The sequence below is a fragment of the Sus scrofa genome, chromosome 10 (genome assembly GCF_054392235.1).
Source record: "Sus scrofa isolate SSC_HxYL_T2T_F1_AM1 chromosome 10, Sscrofa_HxYL_maternal_Yorkshire_Landrace_v2.0, whole genome shotgun sequence".
In the NCBI taxonomy this organism is placed as follows: Eukaryota; Metazoa; Chordata; class Mammalia; order Artiodactyla; family Suidae; genus Sus; species Sus scrofa.
This window is the reverse complement of record NC_139392.1, coordinates 8,594,594-8,612,911: the sequence shown is the minus strand read 5'-3', so window position 1 is coordinate 8,612,911 and position 18,318 is coordinate 8,594,594. Positions and strand designations below refer to the sequence as shown.

General features: G+C 42.0%; 1 protein-coding gene across 1 annotated transcript in view; it reads left to right on the top strand.

Annotated features, from left to right (window-relative positions):
- USH2A (usherin) overlaps positions 1–18,318 on the top strand; it is an 837,868-nt gene that overhangs the window by 551,784 nt on the left and 267,766 nt on the right. Inside the window, exons 45-46 of the mRNA XM_021064292.2 lie at positions 3,823–3,986; positions 17,768–17,977. Coding sequence (XP_020919951.2) covers positions 3,823–3,986; positions 17,768–17,977 — 374 coding nt within the window. The remainder of the gene's footprint in view (positions 1–3,822; positions 3,987–17,767; positions 17,978–18,318) is intronic.

Here is an 18,318-nt window from a genome sequence, read left to right as displayed (position 1 = left end):
GCTTGAAATCAGGTATTCCAATCATATGTACCCACGTGGCCTCAGTTTCTTCCATGCAGACGTAAATCATACATTTCACCATACCTAAATCATGATGACGTAGCTTAAAGTATCACAGGAAGAACTAAGGCCCCACACCGGAACTGATGTACAACTTACCATTTTAGTGCCACCTGGCGTTTCTCATTCCACTTGTGGAAAAGAACCACGAAAATGGGACCCCGGTAAAGCCATAAAGGTGACTAGATGGATCCTGGCCTCAACACGGGGAAGAAACCTTCAACTATTGCAGCAGGAATCAGCCATCGGACTCTGGCTTCATTTCTTTTAAGCCATTTTGAGAAGGAAAACACCATTAAAAGTGCTTTTCCCCGGGAAGAGAGCCAATGACATCAAGGTCGAGGTTCGGTTGCCGTGAGAGCCGTTAGCTTTGTTGCATTGGACTGGCACAGACTTAACCCTAACTCCCCATCCTTCAAATTCGTCCTAGTGGTCACAAAGGAAACGTGGCGAGACCGTTGGGATGCACATGCAAAAATCTGTCCCCCTTGCCAGAAAAAGAACTCAAAGGTCAAGCGCCAGTGCTACGGCATCATCCAGCCGTGGCTGGATTCGGTTGCCATGGTGTTTGTTGTTGTTATTGTCATCCTCACCAGCGCTGTGATGCTCTCAGCGTTGCATCCTGGTTAGAAGAACAGGCTCTGGAATCAGACTGTCTAGGTTTGAGCGTGTAACTCTCCCACTGAACAGCTCAATGGCTTCAACAAACTCTGTGAGCCTTATTTTCCTCATTAGCAAAACAGGTATTCTAATCATACGTTGAATAATGAGAAATTCTTTATTGACGTATAGTTGACTTATAATAGTGTGTTCATTTCTGCTGAATTAGTGAAGTGATTCAGTTATAAACACACACACATATACACACCCTCTTTTTTAAATATATTCTTTGCCATATGGTTTCTCGTAGGACATCGACTGTAGTTCTCTGTGCTACACAGGAGGTCCTTGCTGTTTGTCCCTTCCATGGACAGTAGCTTACATCTCCCAACCCCAACCTCCCTCTGCATTCCTCCCCCAACCCCTCCCCCTTGGCAGCCACACGTTTGTCTTCCTTTGTCTCTGCGTCTATTTCTGCTTCATAGATAGGTTCATTTGTGGCAATATTAGATTCCACAGATAAGTGACATCATATGGTATTTTTGTCTTTTCCTTTCTGACTTACTTCACTGAGTAGGCTAATCTCTAGTTGCATCCATGTCCTTGCAAATGGCATTCATTGTTTCCTTCTCTTCATGGCTGAGTAGTAGTCCATTCGACACTCACTCGTCCACGCTATACATACTACACATGTTCCATATACATAAACCACATCTTCTTTATCCATTCATCGGTCAGTGAACATTTAGGTTATTTCCCTGTCTTGGCTGTTGTACATAGTGCTATGGAGTTCCCGTTGTGGCTCAGGGGTTAACGAATCCAATTAGGAACCATGAGGTTGTGGGTTCGATCCCTGGCCTTGCTCGGTAGATTAAGGATCTGGCGTTGCCGTGAGCTGTGGTGTAGGTCACAGACGTGGCTCGGATCTGGGGTTGCTGTGGCTGTGGTGTAGGCAGGCAGCAACAGCTGCGATTAGACCCCTAGCCTGGGAACCTCCATATGCTGCAGGTGCAGCCCTAGAAAAGACAAAAAAAAAAAGTGCTATTATGAACATAGGGGTGCATGTATCTTTTTAAATTAGGTTTGTCTATACCCAGGAGTGGGATTGCTGGATCATAGGGTAACTCTCTCCTTAATTTTCTGAGGAACCTCCATACTTTTTTCCATACTGGCTGTACGTGTGGAATAATGAGCTAATAAATATAGAAAACTCCTGCCCATATTGAGTACTCAGAAAATACCATTATTATCTTTCAGCTGTCATTCTCATGTGGGGTATTTATTAGCACTTGCAAAAAAGCATATGTATTGCTTTCCTAGGGCTATTGTAAACTCACTGGGCAGCTTAAAACCAGAGAAATATATTCTCTTGCAGTTCTGGAAGTTAAATGTCCAAAGTCAAGGTATGGCCAGGAGTCTCTCCTCCAAAAGCTCTAGTGAACCATCGTTATTTCCCTCTTCCAGCTTCTGGGGGCCGCAGCTGTTCCAGCTGTTCCTCAGCCTACTGCAGCCAAATGCTGACTTCTGCACTCACCTTCACCTGGCCGTGTTCTCCCTGCGTGTGTCTGTGTCTCTGTCGCAACTGTCCCTCTTCCTTCTTTTGTAAAGACATCATTCCGTGGGATTCAGGGCTCTCCCAAACCTAGTGTGAACTCAACTTGATTATGTCTGCAAAGACACTCTGTGCAGCTAAGGTCATGCTCACAGCTACTAGGGTTCAGACTTAAATATATCTTTGGGGCGAGGGGGGGAGACACAGTTCAACCCACTACAGCTTCCAAAGTAGAAATAAAAGAAGAAAAGAAAGGCACAAGGGGAGGTGGTAAAGCAGAGAGAGATGTCTCGGATCCGATGCTAGTATTTATTTGGGGGAAATAGATCATAAATAGCCTCAAATAAATCACCAGGTCTACCTGTAGCTACCACAGAGGAGCCACACTTTACATGGGGCTGGGTCCAAAGCCCACAAAAATACCTTCAGGCCGTGAGTGAGAAACAAAGTAAGACAAGCAGACTTCTTCTGCCTGGGTGGTGGCAGACTGCCGTGAGAATCCTGACATAATTTTGGCGATGTCGTTTAGCACAGTCCTGCAAACAGCACCCTCCCTTCATTGTCATGACTAATAAGGTGTCACATCTTGAGACAGATTCCACAGGCCCTGCTTTGGATGGGAGGCCTCCTTGTGCTCTATTAAACCCCAAGCAGGTGATGATCTGAGACCAGCGTTTGCCCTCAGAGCTGGATGCCCCTCCACCCCTGCCCCGTGTGGAGGCGGGGGTGGGGGGGCACGTGTTATATCATCTGTTTAAGCAAGTTCTTTCCATTGTCCAGTCAAAGCCAGATGATGTCTATAAATTGCATTTTCCTACCCAAGCAGTTTGACCCAAAAAAGAAAGCCTGATAAGTCTTCTGCCTGAAAAAAAAAAAAAAAAAAAAAAGAGGAATCAGTGTTTTTAGCCCATCATTGACTTAATATATGACTGAGAAAGTCCCTCATGTCACATCACCAGGTCCAGTTTTCTCCTCCTGAAAAGCAGTGTTCAGCTTCCACTTTGTCGATTTCAGTAAATACGTTCTCACAGTGGCAAAGCGCAGCTCACCGTAGCAAAACCCTTGGCAGGTGGATGTTGTATGCGTGGGTCACACTTTCACGATTTAATTTCGGGGTTTATCTATCTGCCAATGAGATTATGAGAAGGAAGCACAGGTATAGGAAGAAAACGGTGATGAGCGATTCTGATATTTGAAAATGGATGAGTTTCTCCAAAGAAGAGCATAAAACTCTCCGGATCAAATGCAGATAGAAGGCTGGCAGGTTGCCAGATGTGTAATTGCATCTGGAATTGAGCTGTAATCCTCACCACTTCTGAAAACAATAAGGATGAGAAAACGATAAACCCCATTTGTTTTAAATAGTAGTATTTGCTTAGCATTTCGAAGAAAACATTTTCTTAACACACTGGTTAGGGCTCACATGGTACAAAAATCACGCTGTTTCTGTGCAGGGAGCACAAAGAAGAAGCTGCATTGGCGGGGCCGGGGGGGGGGGAGAAAATGGTTTTTTCTGGGGGGGGGGGACCTGTATTTTGTGAGAAAGAAAATGTGTCCTGTTTTCTGGAAAGAGAAATTTGTATTTGAATTTTTGAAAAACCACCTTCTAGGTTTACAACGTACGGGTACAAGGTCTTTGTACACAACAGCGTGGGCTTCACATCCAGCCAAGAAGCCACCGTGAGGACGTTGGCCGGGCTTCCAGAGAGAGGAGCAAACCTCACAGCAGTTGTTCTTAACCACACGGCCATAGACGTGAGATGGGCTACACCAAGTAAGTAAGCTTCTTAGGGCTTTAGTCCCCCTCCCGCAGTAGTACCAAAATGAGTTAAAGTGGACACGTTAAAAGATGACAGCAACAGGAGTTCCCGTCGTGGCACAGTGGTTAAGGAATCCAACTAGGAACCGTGAGGTGGCGGGTTCGATCCCTGGCCTTGCTCTGTGGGTTAAGGATCTGGCGTTGCCGTGAGCTGTGGTGTAGGTCGCAGACAAGGCTCAGATCTGCATTGCTGTGGCTCTGGCATAGGCCGGTGGCTACAGCTCTGATTCGACCACTACCCTGGGAACCTTCATGTGCCATGGGAGTGGCCCTAGAAAAGACAAAAAAAAAAAAAACAAAAAAAAACGGCAACAAAAAGCCAAGTTCCTGTGCTGTTCTTTTTCAAGAGAAGCAGTCTCCCCCTCCTCGTCCATCCTTCTTGGGCTTTCTCTTCCTGCTTCCATTTCCTTCTGCAGCATAAAGCTTGTTTCTGTCACACCAGCCAGTTGTGCTAGAACTGTCCATGGACCAGTTTGGTACCAGGTAGTACTGTGTACTTTCCTCCGGAGACCTCTGCCCGCCCCCTCATCGTGTAATCATCACTTATATTAGCAAGAACATGCATCAGGATTGCTGGGATGTGATGCATTTTTGCAAGTACATCATCTGCAGCCCTGGCGACAGGCAGAATTCCAGCTTGATACAGGAACAGGGAGTCTGGACACCATCTCTGGACTTGCTTCAATAATGCCAGGTCTCAACCTGGGCCCCTTCAGAGCACGACTTTACAGGCCGTGAGATGAGCTCAAGGGAGATCGAATCTATTCCTGGAACTGAATTCAGGTTTGACGACTCGCCACTCAACAGCCAATAAATGTAGGGGCAAGCTTTGATAGAGAAGAAGGATGCTTTATACCGAAAGCCAGCAGTCTGGGAAAGCTGGTAGGCTTACATCCAGAGGCCGACTCCGAAGATTCCACTCAGCCAGGACAACTTTTAAAGGGAAAATTCATTAAGGTGGGAGACCAGATCTTTGGGATTTGTTTCCATTGCGTCCAGGCCTGGGGACCTCCCCTGTCTTCCTTGGGATGTTGTCTTGCTCAGCTGGTCTGCCTGCACATTTACTAAGGGGATGCTGGGGGGAGAGGGTTGGCCATTCTTTAACTACCTAATTCTTCATCTTTATCCCTTCCAACCCAGGAAAGGAATCAACAGGTTAGGTAAGGTGTCATGTCTGTTTAGAATGGATGAGCACAGGTCTTACTGTATAGCACAGGAAACTATATCCAGTCTCTTGGGATAGACCGTGATAGAAGATAATAAGAAAGGGAGTGTGTGTGTGTGTGTGTGTGTGTGTGTGTGTGTGACTGGGTCACTTTGCTGTACAACAGAAAATGGCGCAACACTGCACATCAACTACGCTTCCATTAAAATTTTTAAAAAATTTTAAAAAGCAAAAAGCAGAAATCGGGAGCTAAGTTAAATGTGGCTTAATGATCTCATCTTTATGATTAAGAACTAAGGAAAACAGGGATGAGCAAACAAAAAAGAAGCAACAGAGCTGCTTACATTCCTGCAACTTTAGAATCTGGCTGGTGAGTCGAGTTGCATGAAAGAGCTGATCTGTTTATTTGTAGTGATCCATTATCGCAATCGGAAAAAAACCAAGACTGAATCCTCATGGAACAAGGTATTAGAATCCTTCTTAAAAGCATCACTTGAGTTCTGGCCAAGAGTTGAATCAAAACTTGCTAGAATATTATCGAATATCTAGAAATATCTGATTTGGAAGTCCCCAATTAAAGTGGTTGCTTTATGAAAGTAAATTGCATCCGCTAGGATAACCATCTACTAGTATATAAAAAGACAGACAATGACTCCTGGCTGAGCAATAGCAACCTCGTGATTTTATTTCAACCTTTGAATTTGGTGACAGCCTAAAGAGAGAAATGCTCCTGTTTCATTGAGAACATCTAAGTGAGTTTGCCCCTCACTTATGTTATCAGTTGTGGATTAAAACCAGAATTACGTGACATTACCTGTAAATTAAAATCCACACCGGTTCTGTTGATCCACGTTGCCCCTAAATAACCCGTTTTTACAAAAGACCATCGCTCGAGGGTGTTTATAAGGTTGCAGATTTCTAAGGATCTGCAACACCTCTATTGGAATCTCTTAAAGCATTTACATGAAAGACTGTACGTTAATTGATGCTGTGATTCCCCTCCAAGACACCCCTGGGAAAGGGAAAAAATGCAAGGTTTTTATCTGGAGATGGATTTTTATGGATAATATGTTTTCACTCATCTTCCTCTTCCTATGTCACCCTCACCACCTGACTCATCTCGAAAGCCTCCTTGTAAAGGTGGGTGTCTGCCCCCTGATCTGACATTTGAATATTCCTGTGAAGATCCAGCGGCTGCATGTTCACCACTATAGGTCTTTTATGTTATAATTGCCTGCCTGAAGTAAGCGTGCTTATAAAAACTGACAAACCTAATAGGTCTGAGGCAGCGCACTGAAGTTTCATTACCTTGGTAGATCTGAACCTCTGACCTTCAGGATGTAGGTGATGCGACCTGCTGTTATTTCCATTCATACCGTGGAAATTTTTCAGATAACTATTTGTGAGCACAGAGGTTAGCTCTCAGAAGAGGGTCAGCTCTGTGTGAGCGTGTTGCTTTATCATTTTCTTCCTCCGTGCCACCTGCTATCCTAAGTAAATTAACTAGTCACTCTGCTGTGAGGGCCACGCAGTTTTACTTTCCATTGCTTTCTTGATTTGTAGGCTAAAACTGGCACATGGTCTAACATGCTAAAAGGCACAAAAGGATAGGTTGAAAGTCGTGAATAAACGTAGGAATATTTGCTTATTAAAACCCATAACAGGGGCGTTCCCTTAAGGCCCAGTGGGTTAAGAAGATGGTATTTTCACTGCAGTGGCTTGGGTCCCCGCTGTGGTGCAGGTTCAGTCGCTGGCCTGGGAACTTCCACATGCAGAGGTTGTGGCAAAAAATAATAAAATAGCATGTAATTTTAAAAATATATTCTGGGCATTCCCGTTGTGGTTCAGCAGTAACAAACCTGGCTAGTACCCATGAGGATGCAGGTTCGATCCCTGGCCTCCCTCAGTGGGTTAAGGATCCGGCATTGCCATGAGCTGCAGTGTAGGTCGAGAATGCGGCTCAGATCTGGCATTGCTGTGGCTGTGGTGTAGGCCAGCAGCTGCAGTGCCTTTTCAACCCTTAGTCTGGAAATGTCCACATGCCACAGGTGTGGCTTGAAAAAGAAAAATACATAATATATATACATACATATATATATATATACACACACACATGTACATATATATACGCATATATATATACACACATATACATATATATACACATACATACATATATATATACACACACATATACTTACATACACACACACACACACATATATGTATATATATATATATATATTCTTTCTTAACTGTGAAATGACCTCCACATGGAAACACCATTTTGGTAGAAAAATACGTCTGGTAAATGTTTACCAATCACAGATTAACAGGCATAAGTTATTAAAATTTCAGAAGCACCCATTTTAAATGTTTGCATCATCGCTAGGTGAGGTCATGTGAGGAAAAAGCCTCTTTGCATCTCTTCAGTCCGTTTTTAAGGCAAACATTGCAAACTGGCAGCCCAGGGGCCATATTTCCCTCCACGCCCTCCATGCATGCCTGAATGTTTTTCTTGCAGTACATGAAGAAATAATAATATTTTGCTCATATTTAAACATCAAAGGATTGCACATAAAGATGATGATTTGGGGATTGGTTTGAAACACCCAGTGATTGGGTGAAATTATTCCCACATTGCTGAAGGGAAAATATCAGCAGGCAAGTGGCTTAAGCTTTATACAGGCTACAGCCTTCCCAGCTTCTCTATAGAGATGTTCTTATCCTCACTTTATACAATAAAAGGAAGTAATTCAACCTAAATGAAATACCGTGAAGATAGATGATATTCGTGGGAAGCATCACATTTTCATGAGAACAGGGACACACACGCCTTCACTTGAATTACTGATACAGCCCTAGGAGTTAGAAACTTAGTCAAAATTGCAGTGAGTGGCACTTCTCAGACCCACGCTTAGAGCTCAGGCATCCCATTTTCGGCGCTTTCTCATGCATCGGGCCTTAATGGTTATTAGCACTTTGTCAAGAGTGATTTAGTGTCAGCCTGCCCATTTCGACTGTTCACTCTAAAATAAACGGTGAAAAATGCCCACGAGGGACTGAATGCGGGAGAAAGGCAGTGCCTCTCCTGAGGTCTCCTCACTAACGAGGTCATCATGGCCAGAAAAGAGCAAGCGAACACTGGAGGAAGGACGAGAGGAAGGCCTTGAAAAGGAGCAAGTGGAAAGACTCACCCACGTGCCGCCCACCTGTCAGGAGCTCCCGCCAACTCTCAGATGTTCACACAATCCTCCTCCTCCATCTATCTCCTTCCTCTTTTTTCCCCCCATCTTTCCTCTCTCTCGTTCATCTTTTCCCGCCCTCTCTCTCTTTCCTTTCCTTCCTTCCTCCCACAGATATTTGACCTTTTTGGTCCTGAAATACCTCACTGAACTCTCGGGAAAATGCATCAAGTGTGAAGGCACCACCACTAAAAGAGTAAGTTTACATCCATACAAAAAAGCATCTGCCTCATCTTGCTCTCTTAGCCAGAAACCATCAGATTTTGCAGCTAGAAGGATTTCTGACTTTGAATTTATCTTGTTCAGATGGCCATACATATAAATAATTCCAAATCTCACCTCTTTTAAAAGCACCCACTTTTATCAGCTAACCTTGTTCTTCTGCTTCCCCTCCCATCACTTTCCGTTGCTACCAAAGCAAACAGACTGGATTTACCTTTCCCACTGGCCTCCCTCCTATTCGCTCGTGCACCTGTTGTAACCTGAGCTTCTTCCCTCGCACCTACTCTTCAAGTTATTCTCATAATGACTGAACCAATGCTGTCTTGTCAGTGCCATGCTGGTCTCTGGTAGGGGACCCCTTCTTGCTCAGACGCTCCCCGCTGCATCACCAACTACACATGCTCTAGATAAAGAGTTTCTCAGCGTTTGTCCTGTGTGTTTTTCACACTCTATAAACTCTCTGGTTGGTGATTCCATCTATTGTCACTGTTTGAAATTCTCCTAACTAGAAAAATGTCAAAACTCTATGAAGACATATAAAGGAATGATTGTTATAATTGGCTTTGGGATCAAGGAAGCTTCAGTGTGAGTTCCAGTTGCAATACTTTCTAGCACGATGACCTAAAACAAGCTACTTAACTTCACTATATCCTAGTTTTCTAATTCAAAATATGGGATTCTATATATATTATAGAATATATATTCTATATGTTACACATATAAATGTTACATATATTGTGTATATATGTTCTATATGTTACATGTTATATATATTCATATATGTTATAATATAACATATATTCTCTACATAACATATATAGAGAATATATTATATGTTATGTATGCTATGTTATAATACAGAATATATCATATATACTATATATGTGTTATGTTTGTTATATAAATGTTACATATATTCTATATAGTCTGTATATAGTATATAGAATATGTTATATATATTCTTCATGTATGTTCTATAGAGAATATATTCTATGTTATGTGTTATATAGTCTATATATATATGTTATATATAAATATTCTATGTATGTTTTATATATAAATTATATGTAATATATTCTATATTACATATAATTAGTTATGTAGATATATATAAAATATGATCAATGTACTCTTTTTTAGATTCTTTTCCTTTTGAGGTTATTAGGGAAGCCATTTCTAGTAAAAATTTGAGACATAATTTTATGAGACATTTGCGTAAAAGCATTTCTAGAGTGAGCATTTCTACAGAGTAGACTGTATCTCACTTTATAATTTCCCAACTTGGGTAGAAGGTAGAACTAGTAACTACTGCTGACTCCTCTTTTCCTTTTAGTGATGGAGCCCCGATACCCCAGTCTAGGGTCTCCCTTTACGAGCCCCCCTTGCAGTTGGCTGTGGCCATGTGACTGGGTTTGTACCGATAGAACGTGAAAAGAAATGATCTGTGTCATGTGGGGTCACCCCACAGAACCCCAGGCGTGTGTCTATCTGTTCTCTCTTCATCTTAGCCTGTACCGGGCTGTGGACACGGCGATGCTCTCAGTTGCAACTCTGCAGGCATAGCCTACACCCTAAGAGATCCAAAGCCACACGAGAGAAAGAACCTGGGTTCTTGAATGACCACATGGAGCACAGTCTTTTCACTCACTTTGAGGCTCTTATTTGAGATAGAAATTAAAATTTATTTTAAGTCACTTTACTCAAGGGATTCTTGGTTACAAGAGCTTAGTTAACTAGCACTGTCCCTCTTTGCCCGTATCAATTCAAGAGCAAGAATGGTCTATCTTATTTCCATTGTCTAATATAGAATGATCAACAATCAACACATTTCATATACATTTCCTTTAAATACAGTTCTCCCTGGTGGTTTTATTGCTGGGAGCTGGAACACAATGAGAGACTAAAGGAGCTGGGGGCAGCGAGGGTCCCAAAATGCAGGTATTTGTTTTAGTTGCATCAGCTAGATGGAAGGCATGTGCTCTCTTGCTGGGAAAAATAAAGATCCCCGCTTGGATTATAGTTCAAGAGGATCTCCCCACTTCACGGGAGCACCTTTACTCTCAGATAAAGAAGGACATTTTCTCAAGAAGTAGTTGCGATAAGCTGACGTTTTCCAAGAAGTACTTATTCATGACACAGAGCTCTGCACCACGGAACCTGGGGACCTGGACTCTAATTTGAGAATCTATGCACAAGATAAACACTTCTATGGTAAAATCGCCTTAATAGGGTCCTTCCAAGTTTTTATGCTGAAACAAAATTACCTCCCGTTGAGACTGCTAATGAGAGATGACTGAAGAATTCAGTGCTTGACAAATCAATCAGGAAACCTCTTAACTGGAATGGTTTCCTGTAATTGCTCTAGATCAGGGCCACAAACTTTTTCGTAACAGGCCAGATAGTAAATAGTTTAGGTTTTGCAGGCAACATACCTTCTCTGCTGTAACTACTCAACTTTGCCATTGTAGCATGAAAATGGCAATAGACAACCTTTAAACAAGCATGGCTGTGTTCTAATAAAAATTTATTGTGGACACCGAGATTTGCTTTTCACATAATTTTCACATGTCCTGAGACACTCTACTTGCTTTGATTTTTTTCCAACAATTTAAAAGTGTGAAAACCATTCTTGGCTCACAGGATATATGCAAAGAGAAGGCAGGCCAGATTTGACTCCTGGACCCTAGTTTGCTGACTCCTGATCTAGATAATTAAGATCTAGAGGACCTAATTCATATTGATAACCACCTCTCAAAATAATCCAGCAGCATGTACAGAGCATAATCTCATTGTTTTTGCAAGAGGACTTTCAACTAGCCCATCCAGCAACTGTTGAATGATTTGGAAATCCATTACAAAGAAGAAGGGCTTGTTTGAGATTTGAGAATTTGCTGCCGCTAAGAAGACCACACTTCTGACCTATACATGAGATCACTACCAAAAATGTCCTTTAATAGCACAGACTGTATCCAGAGCTTATCACCTTCTTCTTCAACTCACTGGCGTTGACTTGACCCATTTCGGATAGAGTGATACCTGCTCATAAATTTCTGTGGTCTATAAAATATGGGTTACCCAGAACAGGATTAGAATATCTGAGAAAATATTCTCCAGTGTACACATATTTAACATAATCTTGTAGGAACTCTTCATTCCATCCCAGTGTTTCAAATAAGCTAGTATTCACACCTTACCTCCAAATCGTAACATAAAACTCTAGCTCAAATATTTACATTGGGAGTTCCCGTCGTGGCTCAGTGGTTAACAAATCCAGCTAGGAACCATGAGGTGGCGGGTTCGATCCCTGCCCTTGCTCAGTGGATTGAGGATCCGGCGTTGCCGTGAACTGTGGTGTAGGTCGCAGACGCAGCTCGGACACTGGGTGGCTGTGGCTGTGGCGTACGCTGGTGGCTACAACTCTGATTAGACCTCCAGTCTGGGAACCTCCATGTGCCACGGGAGCGTCCCTAGAAAAGGAAAAAAAAAAAAAGACAAATATTAACATTTTAATTTCAAGGTAAACCTCGTTGCCACAAAAACACTTCAAGAAGTCTCAAGTGAAACACATTTCAAATATTTCAAATCCTCCATCCCATAACTACTCCTGTGTTTTCTCTCATTTCATAGGATTTACATAGAACCAAAACCAAAACTCTTGAGTTTAACTATAACTCCTTCTTATCCCTTTCTAAACTCTCCTGGGTCACTAGGGACCTTGGGTCTTTCTGTCCAACACAGCCACAGTCCCCAGGGCCTTGAAGTCCTTCTCTTGCTGGGAAAACTAGAGATGAGCAGCAATGATCCATTGGCCCTTCATCCCTCGGCCCAAACATGGTGCAGACTGGTCACATGACCTCACCCAGATGCAAGGAGCTCAGAAAATGTAACCTACCTATTTGGTAAGAAGAGAAACACGTGAATGTGGTGAGTTCTTGGGCTCTTCACCACAACTTCTCCTCTGTAATGATTTTAAAGTTTAACCACTATTTAGCCTATTAATGTCCGTAGTGGTTAGTGATGTCTTTCTTATTTTTCTGTGTCTCCCTATTTTACACGTGGTCACGAATTTAGTGTATTGTTACTTCCCTTGCCCTTCTCATCTGCCACTTTCAATGTTTGGCTTATAAATTATACATAATCGTTTTTACATAATTGACATCCCTAAATAGTTTCAATATTTACCATCAATTCTTAAACTTCTCCAGTCTTAAGTTCTGGATCTTGATTCATCTTCTTGTCTTTTAGATAACACTGCTGGAAAATTTTTACAATTAAAGTTAAATAAATTAAATAAATGGGCTACATATTCTCTTAATTTTTGCCTAAATAAGAACATGTTTCTACTGCCTTTGCACATTCTCAATTTTACCTATACGAGAAATTCTTTCTGCTGTATTTGTGCATAAGTACTGACTTAGGTGTATGAAATTCTTGGATCAAAATATTTTCCCCCAAAGTTTCTTGAAATTTTTCTATTGTCTTCCAAAGTTGATGTCCCAGAGTCTAAAACATGCCTGACTTCTTTTCTTCTTTGTAGATGATTTTAGTGTTCAGTTGACTTTTGAAATGTCATAAAGTTCCATGCTATATCTGTGTTTGAATATATTGCCGTTATTTTGGCCAAAACTGTATTAATTGATTCAATTTATACACATAAACCTACATTCGGGGTTAGATTTTATGCGGCCTTTTTTTTGTTTTTTGTTTTGGGTTTTTTTTTTTTTTTTTTTTTTTTTAGGCTGCACATGCAGCATATGGAAGTTTCCAGGCTAGTGGTCGAATCAGAACTACAGCTGCCGCCAGCCTATGCCACAACCACAGCAACGCAGGATCTGAGCCACATCTGTAACCTACACCACAGCTCACGGCAACACCGGATCCACGACCCACTGAGCAAGACCGGGGATCGAACCCACATCCTCATCGACACTAGTCAGATTCACTTCCACTTTCACAGGAACTCCCGGGGTGTTTTTTATTTATTTATTTTTTCAACCCATGATTATTTATTCCATTTATTTTTCAAGTGAATTAGATTTTTTTCATTCTCTCTCCTCAGTATCTAGAATTTTGCCCTTCACGGATTTCTTCTTCGTCCTTTTCCTCTTTCCTCTTTCCTATTGTGCGTTTTTACATCTGCCCTTTTCCGCTTCCGGTGTAGATTTTAACTCCGCCATTGCTTCTTATGTTCCCTTGCTGTCCTGTTTTAAGAAGACCATTTCATATTTCTGTCTTCATCTCTGGCTTTGCAGAGTTACAGGGACCTGCTTCATAGAGCCATCTTTTTCACAAAGATGTGTCCCTTTTGTTGTTTTCAGAACACCATACAGTGTCTTATAAAACTTCTGTCTCCCTGGCCTAGAAAGAGTACAGGAAAACCAGAGTCTGCCTTTGAAGGCTCCAGAGAAGGTTGCCCTCCTCTTAATGCCATAAGGAAGCTTGTGCCTCAAGTTTTTCTCTTTTATAAAAGAAAAAAATTACCCAGGCCCAGTTTCCACCCCTCCCTGGGGAGAGTGAGATTAGCCTGGCTCTTCATTCCAGCTGTTTCCATTCTAACAGAATTCTCCTCTCAGAGTAACTCAAGGTCAGCCACCTTGAATTTTGCACTGGCCTGTGGAACCGAGGAGGTATCTTCTGTTTCTTTGATGGTTCACTGGCTTCGAAAAAGTCCCCTGAAGTTTGAACAATGAAAAAAGAGATTTGTGTGCATGTACTGCTCCCAGAACATCTCAGAAGATGAGTAGGAATATGAAGACTGAGGTGTGTTTCTACGGTTTTTCTGGGTTTTGGACTCCACACCGTAACATCAATGAAGGAGGAAAGAGACATATTGAAGCAGATGCTGGTGTGAGACACAGCGGTGCAGAAATCAGGCATTTATGGCCTAGAGATGCTGCTTCTTTCTGGTTAGAAGCGCCTCTGTCTCATGGAGTCAGTCGTAACCAGTGGAACTAAAGCAACATCGTTTTTTTGTTTTTTGTTTTTTAATGCTGCACCCGCAGCATATGGACGTTCCCTGGCCAGGAATTGAATTTGAGCCACAGCTACAACAACTAGGAATCCTTTAACCCACTGTGCTGGGCCAGGGATCAAATCCATGCCTCCCCAGCAACCCAAGCTGCTGCAGTCAGATTCTTTTTTTTCGTTCTTTTCTTTCTCTCTTTTTTCTTTCTTTTTTTTCTCTTTAAGGCCACACCCATGGCATATGGAAGTTCCCAGGCTAGGGGTCAAATTGGAGCTGCAGCTGTAGTCTACACCACAGCCACAGCAACTCCAGATCCACGTCTATGACCCACACTACAGCTTGCAGCAACACCAGATAATTAACCTTCTGATCGGGGCCAGGCATCAAACCCCATCCTCATGGATACTAGTGGGGTTCATTACTGCTGAGCCACAGTAGGAACTCCTGCAGGTGGATTCTTTACCCACTGTGCCATAGCAGGAACTCCCTGAATCACCATCTTGCCTTTCTTCTTGGGACAACAGATTCGGTTCTGTTTCAGGGGGCTTGGCATATGGTGCACGGCTTAAAATGGGCATTTAGTGAAAGTTCATCTAGAGATTGGCAAATACTATTTGTTCTTGATCCTATAATGTTTTCCCCAATATTTTCAAGATATGTGCCCGAGTATATTAATTGGAACTTGATAGAAGAGGTATCAGGCACATATAATAGCCCCCGTAAAATCTATTTCAATTTCTAAGTAGAATTTGAAAGCATTTTATTAATAATATATCTTTAGGCCTTGAATTTCTAACCAGTCTGCTCACTTAACAAACATGAACTTCAAATCTAACACACTTTCTTTCTTTTCTTTTTTTTTCTTTTTTTAATGGCCACACTGCCACCATATGGAGGTTCTCAGGCTAGGGGTCAAATCGGAGCTGTAGCCGCCAGCCTACACTACAGCTCACGGCAACGCCAGATCCTTAACCCACTGAGCGAGGCCAGGGATCGAACCCGCAACCTGACAGTTCCTAGGCAGATTTGTTAACCCCTGTGCCCCGACGGGAACTCCTAACACACTTTCTATTGTATCTTAGCTGTGATAAATTAATGAGGAATAGTAATGAAAGGCAGCAGAAAGCAATTGTAATGCCAGAAGGAACTTTTGCTCTCACAGAACCAGTGGCTTCGGTACACTTGAAGAATACTATCATTTAGGAAAATGTGGATGGACGTGAATAGCCAGCTCCTGACAATGCGTAATTATGACATCATCATTAAAGGCGTATGCAGTTTTCTGACATCAGAGAAAAGAAACATCTCAGGCCTCAGAGTTTTCCAAAGTAGTTGCTGAAGATCTTACTATGGGTTCTTTCAAAGTGATAGTGTACTAAGAAATCAAAAACAATTTAAAACAAAAAGAGAGATAAGTTTCATTAGATGAAAGGTAAGGACACCGTTGAGCTTAGTGTCTCATCAAGGAACCCACGAAATATACATAAGAAATTGAATTGTCTTTTTATAAATACTTAAGAAGTCCAGTGAGTGCCTATCATGGTGCAATGGAAATGAACCCAACTAGTATCCTTGAGGATGCAGATTTCGATCCCTGGCCTTGCTTAATAGGTTGGGGATCCTGTGTTGCCATGAACTGTGGTGTAGCTTGCAGATGCAGCTCAGATCCTATGTGGCTGTGGCTGTGGTGCAGGCTGGCCACTACAGCTCCGATTGGACTCCTAGCCTGGGAACTTCACTAAAATGCAAAAACAAAAACAAAAACAAAAACCAGTCCACAAAAGGTCTATTTACATGATGGCCCTTTTATATCCCTAAAAAGCAGATTCACAAATACCCAGAATCTTTTTTACTTCATTTTGTTTTGTGTTGAGAGAGTTCTTTAGAATTCTTGGTACAAAAATGTATATACATTTGAAAATTGGAACTGAATTAAAAGAAATATATTGAGAGAGTGAAAAAAATGTTTAAAAGAAAAGCAAATTAAGCAAACCAGCATTCCATTTTTATGGAAGACCCCCCCCCCCAGATCATAATGAACAGAAGATCTTAAAAGAAAATCAGACATTTCCCAAACCGTATTCCTTTACATGGCTGTATGTTAGGATCTTATGTGTTAGAGACACTGCACTTCAATAACCATAAAGAGAAATGCCACCTTGTCCTTCCCATCCTTGCATAGCTGTTTAGCAGTTTTAACACAAGCTTTTACATACAGTTCCAGGAGACTCGTAAACCAAACCTCCCCTCCCCTAACCTAATACCAATCAAGATAGATCCTGCTTAAGATCCTCAAAAACAATGTCATGGAAGCAGAGCGGTATTCTTCTTTTTAAAGCATCATTGTAGGAAGATGATGAGAAGCAGAACTTAGCGCAAGAATGAAGAAATTGGGTACAAGAGGGAAAAGAAAATAATAGACTGGTCTTTGAAAGGATGAGGGTTGAGGAATTGATGAGTAATGTCTGAGACAGGAAGTGATTGATTCTGGCATCCTTTATGAGCTGGTCTACATCATAAAGATACAGTCAACCCCGAGAAAAGGATAGGAGCCTTGATCAAAATTTAAGTATCATCCTAGGATCCCACTGAGTGAATCCTTAAGGAAAGCCTGCTTTATTGTTCTGTTGCATCAACAGTGTACATAATAGGCTCTCCATCTAAACATTCTTCTGAGTATCACTTACCAGATTTTGTCAGCAGGTTTAAAAAATGCCTCATGTTTTAGAATCTGTGTCAGGACACGCCTTTATCTGTATTGGCATTGATTTCTCTCTAGGATTGTTACTTATGAACAGAAGTTGCTCCTGGTACTGCATATTTTTCTTTCAGTTTCCTTTTCTTGAGTGTTGATGATCACTTGAATAATTATAAGTAACATAAATAAAATATTTAAGGGGAATTGAAAAGGTTATTTTCCGATGAAGGTAAGCGTCTATGCAATGAATTATGAGAATGGGTGGGGGAGGGTCAACTATTTAAAAAAGTGAAATAAAATCCAACACACCTCTAAGGAAAGTTCCAGAAACTTTCTTTTTCCCCTTCTAGAAATAGCTAATGAAGTTTGTCTCTCTGTCTTTTCTCCGGAGACCCTTTTACATCAGCTACGTTTACAGTGTCCTGCGTTTATCGTTCACAGCTTTTCAAGATCTACAAGGTGATGTTGAATATTACACACTTTTTTGGGGTTCGGCCACCTCCAATGAATCTTTAAAAATTCTCCCAGACGTAAACTCGCATGTCATTGGCCACTTAAATCCAAACACAGAGTATCGGATTTTTATCTCTGTGTTCAACGGAGTGGGCGGCATCAACAGCGAAGTACTGCGGGCAACCACGTGCGAAGGGGGTGAGTGCAGCTTTCAGGGGAGACTCTTCTTCAGAGACGCGAGGGAAATTGATTGATGCTCGCTGGGGTTGACATCAGTCATCCTTCCATTATAAAATTTCCGGCGTTGGAGGGAAGGGGGTCGGAGCTGAAATGCTTAAGTGCTGGCTGTCGTCAAGTGGCCGATCAATAAGTGGTCCCAGGGAGACAGCGGCGCGAGGCTCCAGTAATGGGGTGTGAGCCCGGTTTGGTCCTGTTCCTTTTCAGCGTGGGCTTAGTTTGGAGCTGAGTTCACGTCAATAAATGGTGACATTTAGAAACATTTTTTTTTTTTTTTTAAGCGTTGCTCTCAGAAGCAGTAT